At 58.3% G+C, this 13,807-nt stretch overlaps 1 protein-coding gene across 3 annotated transcripts in view; it reads right to left on the minus strand.

The window, feature by feature from the left end:
• Nucleotides 1-13,807, minus strand: part of LOC111152634 (cell migration inducing hyaluronan binding protein) — a 127,130-nt gene that overhangs the window by 36,624 nt on the left and 76,699 nt on the right. For all 3 annotated transcript variants that reach the window (XM_022511171.1, XM_022511170.1, XM_022511169.1), the window contains 6 exons: nt 12,471-12,650; nt 10,014-10,084; nt 9,324-9,419; nt 8,619-8,740; nt 5,331-5,463; nt 4,359-4,550 (listed from right to left, as the gene is read on the minus strand). In XM_022511171.1, the coding sequence (XP_022366879.1) occupies nt 4,359-4,550; nt 5,331-5,463; nt 8,619-8,740; nt 9,324-9,419; nt 10,014-10,084; nt 12,471-12,650 (794 nt within the window). The remainder of the gene's footprint in view (nt 1-4,358; nt 4,551-5,330; nt 5,464-8,618; nt 8,741-9,323; nt 9,420-10,013; nt 10,085-12,470; nt 12,651-13,807) is intronic.

Below are 13,807 nucleotides of genomic sequence, written 5' to 3' on the forward strand. Positions count from 1 at the left end.
GGAGCCCGTAGAGGATCTTTACAAAACCCCAAGCGGGGCGATCGGTCCTGCTGCCGCGTCCATAGGCCACCATCCCCCAGATGGCTGCCTGGGGAGAGCTGCGTGCCCTGCTCTCCCTCCCTCCCTTGCTTCCTGCAGCTCTGGTGCACGAGGACCGACCAGGGAAGACCCCCAGATTGTCCTAAATAATCCAGGAAGGCCACTGTCATGGGGTGGGGCTCGGGCTGGAGGGTCCCAGAGAGGCTGTCTCAGCCACACAGCTCCCAGGTTCCTGGCCTGGGCCAGTCGTCTTTGAGCAGAGACCCTGCAGAGGACGGAGTAGGACAGGGAGCCTGGGAGCTGGGGAGCTCGGAGTTTGAATCCTGGCTCCAGTTGGCCACACAGACTTGCCTGGTCTACACCAGCTCGCCCTCCTAGGATGGCTGAGGTGCGGGAGATGCTCTACAGTGTGCCGTCCAGGATGCTGGCCACCGGCCACCTACAGCCACTGGCCACTTGGAAGAGGGCTAGGAGGACCGAGGCGTAGACTGCCAAACTTGGATTTTAATTAAATCTGAACAGCTTCGTGTGGCTGGTGACCGTCCTGGACATCTAATGTCCCTGCACCTGAGTGTCCTCCTCTGTGTCCCGCAGAAACGGGGCTGCCACGTTGTTAGGGGACCACGAGGAGCGAGCAGACGGTCTTGTAAGGCGCTTGGCAGTCACGGGAAACAGAGAACGGCCGTATGAGGGAGCAGGTTAACTGTGGTATTACCGAGGGGCGCGTGCTGGGGCCAGGGAGGGGGGTAGCGTGAGAGCTAACGCAGGGGGTCTGGGGAGGTTTCCGGGTGCGAGGTGGGAGGTGCGGACAGTCACCCTGCGGAGAACAGTGCTCCAGAATGTTCTGAGATGACTCACACTTTCGTGACTTGGTGGTTCCCATCTGTTTGCTGTCAGAAAACCCTGCACAGGCGCGGAGGCCTGTTTCCTGGAACGGGGGGGCCGTGAGGAGGGACGATCCGGAAGGACGTGTCCTGCTCTGCAACCAGCCTGGGGGGGCCCGAAGGGGGGTCCCAAGACTTCACATATCTCCTCCCCCTGCACCAGGGCCCACAGTGGCCCCGTCTCAAGGTCCGTCCAGCCTTCGGAAGGCTCCGGAGGCAGCTGGGCCTGTGAGTCGGCCGCCAAGTGGGGGCGCTCTCCTGAGTCCGCTCCCCAGCCACACCGCTGGGTGAGGCAGCAGCCCTAACAGCACCTTGTTCTTGAGGCCACTCGGCTCTCAGGAGCTGCTGAAAGGGAAACCTGGCCCCCCCCAGGCCTCGGGGTGCCTGGCACAGGGGTGCAGATGCGGGCCAGGCTGGGCAGACCTGGGGGACCTTCCACCCCTCCAGGTGCCCCTGCGTCCACCCCACCAGAGACCACGCGGGCTGCCCCAGAACCCCGCACTGGCATCAGCTCACGCTGTCTCAACGCCCCTCCTGCAGAGCGTCCAGGACACTGATGTCCCAGGAGGGCTGTGCATGCGAACCAGCCCCGGGGGACACAGGAGTCATACAGGGTGGGCCGCGGCTCTGACCCTCACGGGGCCCGAGCTTCTCTGGGCACCCTATTGTAACTGGGGGCGTGGGGAGGCTTTCCCACCAGGGGGAATGCCACAGGCTGGTGTAGTCGGCGGGAAGCCGTGTCCCCTGCCCCCAGCCCCACGCGGCCCCTCTGCCCCTCATTCCCGCTGCTCTGGTCCTCCTTCATGGCTGGGACACTGCATGGGTCCCCAGCACAGTGCCCTGCACTATGCTGTCCCCCTCTGACGGTCCAGGCCACCTGCCCCCTGGTGAGCTCCCAAGGGCAGAGGACACATTTGTCTGGCCCATCGCCTGCCCCATTGGCATTTCCTGTGTTGAACAAACGATGCTCTCCCTCCCACTGCCCTGTGTGTCCTCAGGAAAGGAGCAGGGCATGCCCAGCCTGGGGGCGGAGGGACACGCGGGGACACCTGCGCTCACAGAGCCTCCCGCCTCCACGCCCGGAGGCATCAGGACACTCAGGACAGGACCAGTGACCGACCTCAGCCCGGGGCTGCTGAAAACGATGCACGCGTCTGCCTTTCTCCCTCAAGGGTCTTTACCTACAGAATGGACTCTCCCGGCACCATCTCTGTCCGCCCTCAAGCTCAGGTGCTCCATGATTGCAGAATCCTGCCAGGGATAGCTGCTGACATTTACGGAGCGCTTACTGCATACTGGGCGCTGTTCAAAGGGCCTCACCCTGAAGGGTTCAACCCGCCCATCCTCACAACCCCGGGAAGCGGTCATGATCTATGATCGTTGTGTTGTTTTACAGATGGGGAAGCTGAGGTACGGGGAAGTTAAGTACTTGTCTGAGGTCACGCGGCTGGCAACCACATTCCTGCCACTCGGAGCCTGTGCTCTACCAGAGAGAGAAAGGGCTGGAGGGGAGGGAAGGAGGAGAGGAGGGAGGGAGGAGGGAGGGTGGGTGGGGAGGTAAAGAGGGCGAGAAAGAAGGAAGGCACCTTCCCAAAAACGTCTTCAGGAAATGAGACCAACAGCATGCCCCGATCTAATAGACAAGTCCAGCCAGAGCTGGTACCGAGCATCTTTGTAAGGAAAGCTTGCGGGGGACTGTTCTCACCGCTGTGCACGCGGCCCTGAGCCCCGTCCCTCCGTAGCCCAGGGCCTCGGGGAAGCTGCGTCTCTGGGCCTCTGTCCTCCTTTTCACCGGACAACAGTAAGGAATCTGTGATTTTTCTTTCTCTCGCTGCCAAGAAGCTCGGAGACAGATTTATGGTCTGTTTCAGTAGCTTTTCCTAACTTCAAACCGCCCCCCCCCTTTTGTTGGATGATTCTTCTCACACCAGAATGTATTATATCCACGCGTATCTTTCCCTTTTTTTCTCTCCTGGATGAAGATTTAATTGGACTTGTCTTTATTGTAAAATATCCCCAAATCTTTTCCAAAGAAGGCAGGGGTTCGAACAAATGACAGTTTAAAAAGGCAGAGTCTGTCAGCGTGTCAAGCACGGCCGTGAGTCCAGCCACACGCAGCAAAGCCGTCGGCTCCGGGACACCCACAGCCTTCCCTTCTCAGGGTCGGCCCTCTAGGACCACAGCCACAGACTGCGGGGGCAGCCTCCAGGGTCCATGGCCCTCGAGAGTGGGATAAGGGGATTGGGCTCTACCACCATTGCCCAGGTTTTTTAAAACCTTTGTCCCCCCAGATTCCTTCCTAAGCACATCCCCACCAGCCAAAAAGATTGTTTGACTTTCTGTAGTTTTATTTCCAAAGTGACAGATAATTTGGATACATCTCCGCCCATGTTCCTCCTCCTTCCCTCAATCCTAGACCTTTACCAGGGGCCATGGTCCTGTACTGGCTGGTGGTTATGATGCCTGGGATGGAGTCTCCTTTCTTCTGGCCTTTTCTTCCCCAATTTGCCTTGGGGGAGGGACCCCTTTCTCCATTCAATAGGCGCACTGCCAGAGAGGGCCATGTGAGCCCCCAGCCCAAGTGGGCCCTATCTCCCTGGAAGGTGGCATGAGCACTATGTCCAGGGGACCTCGCAGGGACCTTCAGGACTGCGATGCCCTGAAGACACGGCCCACTCGCTCCCACTACCCTGACCCCGAAGCAGCCCTGCCCCCATCCTCATGCAGCGGGGTACATCCCTTCTTGAAGACCAGCAGCACACCGGACAAATTCCTCTTTTGCTTACGATAGTCAAGTTGGATTCCACCGCTTATAACCTAAGAGCCCTCCTGGGACATAACCCTCTCCACTAATAAACACGGGCCGGGACGACACTTTTAATCCTAACAATCTGAGATTCCAGGAAACTCGCACAATGTACATTGCCGTACCACTAAGTCAACAATGAGAAGAAAAAGGCACCAAAGCTACAGAAAGAAGAAGTTTAAATTTCCCAGTCACTCGCATTATTGTCTAACAAGAGTCACTCCCTTCCCTCAACCTTGATGGGACAAATCGGCTGACCCGCCCTGTGCGTGTGGAGCTTAAGCACACTCTGTGCTTTGTCCAGTGGCATGTGGGTGTGAGAGCTAGTCCTGAGCCCAGGCCCTGCGTCCTCTGTGTTTCTGCTCTCTGGAGCTTTCCACCCCCCCACGGGAAGAATATGCCTTGAGAAGAGCGAGAGTCCTGCGCACTGACCAGAACCCAGCTGTCGTCCCAGAGCCAAGCTCTGTCTAGAGATGCTGGACCCTGGATCAGCAGCAGCTGCATGAGTGAGAAGTACGTGCTTGTCGTGAGGGTTTGAGGTCTGTTTTGTTACGTAGCATTATTGTGGCAAGAGCTGACTGATACGGACCTGTTGTGATTTCCCAGGGCGGGCTTAGCGGAAGTCTCACCTGCCACTCGGACCTGGTTGGGGGCACAGGCTTTGCAGGGTAGCACCTGGAACTCCTCTGCCTGGTACATGGAGTAGTCAGTACTGGCGATGACCAGCATGTCCCCGGGCTTCCACGATCGAACATCGTCCTCCAGGGTCAGAACGGTGCTGTTCACGTTGGTGTCGATGGTGACGGTGAGTTTGGGCCTCACTGAAAGCCCAGACGGGAGGGGCTGAGGTAGAACCCTGCGTTCTCGGCCAACGTTTGACCCCACGCCTCTTCCCTTTCCCTCCCTAGATAAATGCCAGGTTTGCCTATCCAAACCCAAATCACCAGGCTCAGCCCATCCCAGTCTTGGTGCAGGTTTTTGAAGTCAACAAAACCGTAGCAGAAAAGAGCCATTCATTAGCTCCAGGCAGGGGAATTTTCCAGCAACTCCTTAGTCAGAGTTGAACGTGGCAGCCCACCACACCCACTTTGCTCAAGATGTAAAACAAATACAGTTCCTCTCAACTATTATTTACGGGAGCTGTAAGCCCTCCCCCCGAGAGCACTCATCCCTAATGACCACCTTCTGGGGAAGGCCAAGTGCCTCCGCGAACAACCCGGCCATTTCCCGTCCCTCCTAACGAGCACCTCGGGAGCCGCGTTTAAAATAACAGCACCCAGCGGCCACGGGCTCACGTCTCCGCAGGGGAGGGCTGCAAGATGTCAGCCCTGGGCCACGGCACCCTTGTCTTCTTGGGCTGGGCCCTTCCCCTTCCTGAAAGGCATATGGGCAGCTGGGGCCTGGCCGGCTCCTGCCAACTCTGAGGACCATCCCACGGCTCCCGGGTCGCAGAAGGGCTGTCCACGGCGAGCTTGGCAGAAGCGCCATGTCACCGAGATGTCCCGGGGCAGCGACCCAGCCGCAGCCAAACTCCCAACGGCCAGCTCAAGGAATGAGCCGCGCACGGCTGCGCTGCGTGTCCCCGGCAAGCGGGTGCTTACCAGGCTTCCCACACAGGAACCGCACGCGGTAGGTCCGGCAGGCTCGGCCCCGGTCGTAGCACACAAACCTATAATCCTGGCCTTTTTTGTAGACGACCTCGGTGGTGAGGTTAACGCCATCCGCCGTCGTGGCCTGGAAACGGCACGGGAATTACAGAGCAAAATCATTTTCATGTGCGTAACGGAGAAAGGCGATGACTAATGGCATCAATATCCACTCACACGTCTAAAACCGTCCCTGATGCCGGAATTGTTTCCTCGGGCCCAAGGTGACCATGGAATGACCGGGCCTCGCTTTTGTGCTAAGAAAACCGTTTTGTTCTGAGGAAGACAGTGTGACGACACAGGGTGGGGACATGCCTCGCTGGGGTCCCAGGGCGGTCCGTACCCAGACCACTGATTTGCTGGGACTCCTACCACCCACACCCTGCCATTTATTGAGGACCCCTCTGTTCATCGACAGGTGTGGGGAGCCCTTAAAAATACTCATGCCCAGGCCCCATCCCCCGGGGCTCAGATCTGGTATGTCCACGTGTGGCTGGGGATCAGAACATTTAGAAGTGGCCCAAGTGGTTCCAGAGGGCAGTCCAGTTATAGGACTAGCAGTTATAGGGCTAAGTGCTCGGCATATTATCTCATTCCATCTTCACGGCAACAATGAGGTCACTGGCTCTACAGATAAGGGAACCAGCCTTCCGTGGGTGAGTCACTTGCCCAGGGTCAAACAAGCCAGTGGGAGGCAGAGCCAAGATTCGAATCCAGACTCAGCCAACCACAGAGCGGGTACACCTCCCCACTGCGGCCGTCCGGCACACAGCCCAACGTCCTCTGTTCAACGTCTGTCTGCTCCCCCGGGATCCTGAGCTCCGGGGAGGGCAAGGGTCTGGTTTCCACCTGTCTCCCTGATCCCGGATTCCAGCCCGGGGCTTGGCACGGACTGGGGTCTCCGGGATGGGGCCGACGGGTGAGCAGCCCCAAGGCCAGGTAGAGAGTTTAGGGAGCGGGCTTCGAGGAGGTCACGCTCCCTGCCAGCTGGGGCTCATCCCGGAGCCCGGGTGTGCCTGTAGCAAAAGCCCGCGGCTGTCCTCAGAGACAAGCAACTGAGATCCAGGCCGCAGCTGTTGTCCTCTCTGGCACAGAGACCAAAGAGACCCGGGCCGGGAAATAGGCAGGAAAAGTAGAGTCAACCTATTAAAAAGGAGGGCGGAGCGGGGGAGCTTTTCAGGAAACATTAGCTTCAACACAGCAGGTATCTGTTGTCATTGGCCTCAAAGAAGAGCTCTAGGGCAGGGAGCTCCCTGGCATCTCGAAAACCCAGCCCTTTCCTGCAAGAGTTGAGCTCACCCCCATCATCTCTGGTGGCCTCCAGCGCCCTGGGAGAAGCGGGAGTTGCAGACCCGCCCTTGGGAAAAAATGAAGGCTCAGAGGTTTTTAGAAGCCAGCTCAAGGTCAAGGTTGTTGGACTATCAAGCTTGGCTCCTCTGAGGTCCCACTGTTTTCCGTGGAGGCCAGAGCCTGTCCTTCTGCAGGAGACCCCAAAACACGGAGAACTGAGCCTGAAAACACCAGGGAATGGAACCAAACCTTTTCCCAGGCACAGTGTTCCACACTTTGGGGGGGGGGAAGCATCTATTCAACTCTGCGTGTTCCTCCCCCTCCTTTTCCTAAACCTGAGGAATGACCTCACTTTGGGATAAGAAGAGAAAAAGGTGGTTCTGCCACTGTTCAGGGAAACTGGTCTCCGCCCTAAGTAGACACAAGTCTATTACTATTTTTGATAACTAATAATTATAAAATAATAGTATGATTATGACAATAATCATAAAATATTTTTTAAAATTATGGGTCCTTCATACATCGTTGTATAACAACCACAAAATAATCCCACAGGGAAACAGTGACAATCCCCGATGTGCGTTGTTACTGAAGAGGAAATTGGGACCCTGAGTCACCTCACTGAGCTCCGCTGCCAGGACTGGGGTGAGGGCGGCGAGGTTTAGGGCGGTGGTCACCTCAGGGCCACAGGAGCGCAGGGACGGAAGCTTCAAGAAAGGGCCACCGTGACCACTGCACCCCAACCCTTGACCGCTTCCTGGGCCTTTCTTTAGCGAAGAAAAAGCCAAGATCCCATTCTGGAGTTGAGAGCTGTGAATCGATAAGGGGCCACCAAGCTCAGCAAAATGTTGTCACGGAAGGGACTTCTATGAGCGGCCACCCGGGGGTCCTAGAGGATGGGGTCAGGTCCCTTGGAGGGTCTCAGATGATGGAGCTGGAGAGCCATTGTACCCTCCACTATTTTGCATTTTATATCTACGTGAGCTCGTCCCCGCTTTGTTGCCTCCAAGCCTTCAGTGAAGTTTTATTTCACCCTTTAGCCTGGGATTGGTTGTGCTTCGACGTCAGCAGGTGCCCGTGTCCATGCCGGGAACAGAGGCACTGGGGGAATGGGAGACACCTACGGGAAGCGGCCACAGGGACGTGGTCTCCTAAAGGCAGTAGTCCGGAGCCCGACGGCTGGCAGAGCCGACACCGGGAGGCGTCCGTTGACCATGTAAGTGTTCCTGGAGGATTTCGAGAAATACTTGGGGAGGGGAGGGGAGCAAGGCCGGGACTTGCTGTGGCCAAGGGACCTGGAGGAATAAGACTAAGGCTGGGATGTTCCAGGTTGAAAGAGAAAGTTAGAATTAAATCTGGGGCCTTTGGGGGCACTGGCCCTTCTTGATCCTACTGGACCCAAAACAAGCCTAGAGCCCGCGGCCTGAGCTCACTCGGGTCAGTCCTTCTCGAGGATGCACAGCCCTGTGAGCGGGTGGGGGTTCCTAGCCAAACGGGAACGGTCTGCCTGCGAAGCCGGTGAGTTGGGAGCACCACTTGTTCACGCGCCGCTCAGCAGAGAGCCAGGCTGGGGGAGGGGGCTGAGCTCAGCCAGCACCCCAAAACTCATTTGGGGCCTGTGCACTGAAGGTCCCCAAGGAAATCGACTGAGAAGGGAGGCTGAAGGAGACAGCCCGTCCCCAGGCTGGGGCACTGTCCACCATGGCTATGGAAGCTGCTTGAGGAGGAGTGGGGAGTGGAACCCAGGAGGGAGCGATGGGCCCTTGTTGGGGAATTCCCTGGCCTGGCCGGGAGGCCTGGAGCCGAGAAGTGCTTCTAGAGCGGGAACGGGACTTCCCGGCTCAACTGAGTCCTGGGAGCGCGGGGAGAATCGCACCACCCCAGTGGCAAGAAAGTCAGACTCCGTTTCCGAAATAAAGTCTTTGTCACTCTTGATCATTTAGAGTTTGGTACCTGGATGTCGATGGGGCGATTGCAGATCTTTCCTGGGTGAGCGACCCGGAGGTCTGAGATTTTCTCCCCGCCTTTAGTGTGCACCACTCTGTCGTGGTCAAACCACTCCGTCCACTCCACATCTAGGCCGAACGCAAAGAGCAGGGTGAGGTGGGAAGGGCCCAAGAGGGCAGGTGCCCCACAGCGGGGCCCCCGACACCCCCGGGGCCAACAGGAATCGAAAACCATGCGTCCAGCTGTGCCCCAAAGCAGTCGCCATGTCTCCCACCTTTTCATTAAAAACATCTCTTAACTGACTTTCTCATTTTCTAGAAGCCATAGAGTCTATCTTCTTCGGGACCGCAGAAGGGGTGACGATGAGAGCTACGGTCAGCTCATTTCTCGGGCCGGGGGGGATGGTGCTGCTCTCTGCACCGCAGCCCCCACGCCTGGCTACCTGAAGGCCGGTCCTGCTCCCTCTCGCCTGTTTCCTATCCAGCACCGCTGCTTGGGGCAAAGAGGATTCCGAGAGGGGGAACAGCGTCCTCTGGGCTCTTGGCCACTCGGGACTGATCAATGAGAGACACCCGCCCTCGCTAATTTAGTTTACTCAGCAGCATCGGGGGTCTTATTGGCGTAAGAGAAAAACCCTTGTTGTGCGAAGACAGAACGTCCTGCCCTTTGCTCCCAGCGCCCGGGTTTTCCTGGTCGTGCCGAACGGCTCACCTTGAACCCACTCGCTGGAGGAAGAGACGTTGAAGTGCTCGCCGTGCTCCGTCTGGAACACTTTGGACACCCGGGCGGCCGCCGAGCCTCGGTGTCCTGTTGGAGAGAGCGGGGGCGTCGGCGACCGCAAGCCCCACCCCCACATCCCGAAAAATGTAAATAATCCCAAGACGGAGCCAACCCCCAGCACACATGGATCTTGAACTCTTTCTTAGAAACAAAAACCATTTCAGGCCCGTCTCTCTACCAGGGAAGGAGATTTCCTACGGTCCCTTCTTTTGCTTCAGTTTTGAAGATTTGATTTCCGTGGCTGACAAAGCTGAAGCCCCGATTTCTCCCGCGGATTCCTGTCTGGGAATAGGACCTGCGGGGCTTTCCCACAGGTGGTGAGGGCCCACCCAAAGTATCTTTTGGGCTCAGAATATTCTCCCTGGAGGGTCTGTCCCCGTTCTCGCCTGTCCTAGGTCCCTTGTTCTGAGTAAGTTAGTGGCCGTCTCCTTGCAGACGTAGAAACTGTCTTAGCGATCGCCTTTGGCCACTTTGGCGAAACACGGCCAGCAAGCGTGGGTGTGGGGGGTGGTTCCGCCGGGTTCGGAGGGAGGAGGGCGGCTCAGAAAGCCCCGGGCCTCTCGATCAGGGAGAACGGAGGTGGGGGGGGGGGGGTTCTGCCTCTCCTCAACTATTTATTACCGTGATACTCGATATGGTCTTCGACCGAAGAAGAGGGATTTCCTTTCACGGTGAGGAAACTCCAAGGGTGTCTGGTAAAAGCAACAATAAAATGTAAACATCTTCACCCGCCTGGGCCTGTCCCAGAGGCAGAGCAGAGGCAGAGCCCGCGAGCACGCAGCCCTCCCCGCTGTGCCCAGGAGACCCGCTGGCGGCCGGGCTTCCCTCTCCCGGAGAACAAGAGCCCTGCTTTGTTTCCTCCCTTCCTGGCTCGCCCGCCGCTTACTCGCCGTGAGCCTCTTAACCCCACTCCGGTGGGAGACGGGCACGGATCACGAATGAACAAGCCCGCGGCCCTACAAACCAAACCACCCGCCAGGCCCAGCTGGGTCCCGGAGCGAGGGTTCCGACAACTTTGGGAAAACAAGGACGGAGGATCCAGGAGAGAAGGGCTCCTTCTGCAATGCCCTGGCCTCGGAAAGTCGGGAGAGGCCCCTCGCTCACAGTGGGGGACAGAGGAGGAGAAGCCGAGGGAAGGCGTCCTCTGCTGAAGCTGGCTCTGAGGCAGGAAGGTTTCCCTCCCCGTTTCTGTCTTCCCTCTGACGCCCGTCTTCCGTCCCGCTCTCCCCTCTCACCGTGGGACGGCAATCGCTCACCGTACTCAAGACCTTCTGTTGTTTTTGTTTTCATCTTGGAAAGCAAGTGTCTACTGAGGTTGGGGATTTGGTTGGTGGCTCTCTCGCTTAAGAGCCATCAGTGGCTCCCCCGTGCCCTCTGGATGAAAGCCAAGCTCCCGGGTGCAGAGCAAAACGTCTTCCTGTGCCCACCTCCTCAGCCTCGTCTCTGTCCCCCCCCACCCCCGCCCCCCCCTCTGCTGCCTGTCCCCCTCCCCCGCCTTCGGGAGAGCCCCACGCTCAGGCCGGGCCTTGGCGCCCGCAGTCCCTCGTGGGAACTGCCTGCTCTCATCCCCACCCGCCCGTCTGTGCCCCAAGCCCTTCCCCCACCCTCGTGCTCACGCTTCTCACCACTTCTCTGTTGTTCCTGCTGCGCACGACAGCTCAGCCCGTCCCGTCGGGCCCACAGCCTCGTGCCAACACCGGCCAGTAGCCACGTTCTGAGAGCACCAACCGTGGCCGCCACAGACCTCAGTTCTACTGATTCTAGATGCTCTGAGTTGGTCCCTCAGAGCGTGTCTGCACAAACGAGGACCAAGAGTGCAATTCCTGCCCACCCGTGTGTGGCCCTCAGGGGAATGGCCATGACAAGGCCGGGCAAGCGTCCCTCCTCCCAGCGGCCACTGCTTCTCAGGACAGAGCGGATGCTAATGTTTATGGAATCCTGATTCTGTGCCAGAGGGGGCGGCACTTGCTTTGGTACTTAGTATCGCATGGGACCCCTCCCCCTGCTCCGGAAGTCATCCACTTCACAGGTGCGGGGACCGAGCAGAGAGAAAGGGTCCCCACCCCCGCAGGGACACCTGCCAGGACGGACAAATCCGGACTGCACCGGGGCCGGGGCATGGGCCCTTAGCCGTTACCCTCTTCTGCTGACCCCTAAGTAGCCAGTCCCCTGGTGGTTCTCACTGTCCTTGTAAATCCATGATAGGCCTTTCGGTTTATAAAACAAGGAAATGGAAGCCCCTCAGTGTTTGCTATCAAAGGAGCCTTGAGAGAAAAAGGTGTCCTTCAAGGTGTCATCTTTGATGGCCTGAGCTCCCTCTCTAGACCCTTCCAGAAGGAGCAGCCCCTGGGCAGTGAGAGAAGACACCGTGGAACCCGGAACACCGCCCAGCCGCCCCCTCCCTTGCCGGGGGGAGCTCAGCTCAGCCAGGGAACCGGCTTCACTTGGAGCCCAGGGGAGGCTCTTCTGGCCCCCGACCCGCCTGGGGTTCTGCGGAGCTGAAGGGAAGGGCCCTGCTGTCTTCCAACAGCCCCAGGCTGGAGGACTTGACCTTCCACCGAACTGAGAGCTGATCAACATGATGGAGAGGTGCGGCCAGGTGCCATTGTGCGTGCACGCCAAGGTCGGGCACGAAGCTCTAACCCGAGACAGACCAAACCCGGTAGCACATCAAAGGCCCCTCTCCCCGGGGGCTGGGCTGGGCAGGCACCTTACAGGCTCCCTAAGCAAATGTCTGTCCGTGCCTCTCAGGGCACACGATGGCCTCTTTGCCAAAGAACGGGCAAACGAAGCTCGTGGCTCATCAGAGACAGGGATTCCCGCAGCAGATGGCCGGCCGATGTTTTGTAAGCGGCTGAACGAACGAATGAGTTCGTGCGGACCGAGACCTTCTGTGTTTTCAGAGTGGACTATGCTTCATAAGAAAATCCGGGCTCCCGGATGTGCCCACTGCTCCCCAGGCCGGCACTGAGCGGAACGCGCCGCGATCAAGGAACGGACGCTAAGACAACCTGCGGGCCCGGGGTGGGGGGGACTCGGGGACCTGGAGGTTGGCAGGGGCAGGAGAGACGGAGGCACCTGAATCCGAGGTGTAGGAAGTGTTTGCTGCCCAGCCTGGTCATGGCCTTCCTGGCGGCGTCGTCCAGGTTCCGAGACCCCTCATCGTTCACGGCCACTGAGAGGATCCTGCCCGCGGGCACCGCGTTCAAGTACTGGGCCAGACGCTCGCTCTCCTTCTTGGATCTGTAGGTGTCAAATCTGGAAGGGCAGAGACGGCGGTTCCACTGCCCCGACAGCGGCTCCCCAAAATGGGACGCGCGCATTCCAGCAACCAACATGCCTGCCACAGACCCCGAGGCTGGGATTTTCTAAAGAAAGGGAGCTCTCATGACGGCAAAAGCCACTTTCCCAAACTCGACGGAGGTAACCCACTCTCACACAGGAGACACCCGTGATGCATGATCTCAAACAGCAGCCTACCCCACCTAGGACGAGCGTTACGAGGGAAAGACACGATTTTGTAATGACCTCCAGCTACGCGCCATGTGACCTAAAGATTTGGGACAATTGTAAGGGAAATTCCAGAAGAATCTGTCTTGGGGCTTAAGCAAAATCATTCTAAAACGGATCTAGAAGAATAAACCAGCGTGAATGGCCAAGATGCGGGGAAAGAGAAACGGTGGTGGTACAGGGGTGGTGGGGGGTGGTGGGACCGGTGCTCCTGAGCCCTCAAACTGGTTTGCAAATGTTTGTGCAAGCTGGTGTGTCCCTGCCAAGGCCCCTCATCCTCCCCTCCCCACCCCCGCCCCCGAGAGCCACCTGCTGCAGCCTAGCTCGTCTCCGTCTCCGAGCTGTGACCACACCACACACCTTAACACATCCCTCTCTGCCTGGCCACATGCTTCCTACCTTTGAGGTGCTGGCCTGCATTCTCATTCCTCCAGGTAACCTCACTGACCATAGCCTGCACACGCGTGTGCGTCTATAAGGTTTCTTAAGATGTTACATGCATTCTGCTATCAGGCTCTCGAGGCCCCGGACCCAGGCTTTCACCAAAGGAAATTTAGAGGGAGCAGCTGTCCCGTCTTTGCAACCTGCACACCAGCTGTTGGGATGACTTCTCCTCCCACAGCTCAATAGGGCACGCACTGGAGCCCAGAGCGCCACAACGGACACCGTCCTACTGATTACAGAGGCAACGCCGAGAGGCCAGCGTGCCGCGTGGAAAGGGAGGGCTCTCGGACGCACTCTGTGCCCATCAGGCTTATCCTGGCTTCCCAAGTTACCCGTGCGCCGGCATCTCTCAGCCCCAGGCCAAGACAGGTGTCCGGATGGAATGTGGATTAAAGGTCTGTCTGGACAGATCTGGGTGTGAATCCCAGCTCCGACACTTTCTGGCCTTGTGACTCAGACCA

The sequence above is a fragment of the Enhydra lutris genome, unplaced genomic scaffold, assembly GCF_002288905.1.
Source record: "Enhydra lutris kenyoni isolate GAN:26980312 unplaced genomic scaffold, ASM228890v2 scaffoldscaffold29, whole genome shotgun sequence".
In the NCBI taxonomy this organism is placed as follows: domain Eukaryota; kingdom Metazoa; phylum Chordata; class Mammalia; order Carnivora; family Mustelidae; genus Enhydra; species Enhydra lutris.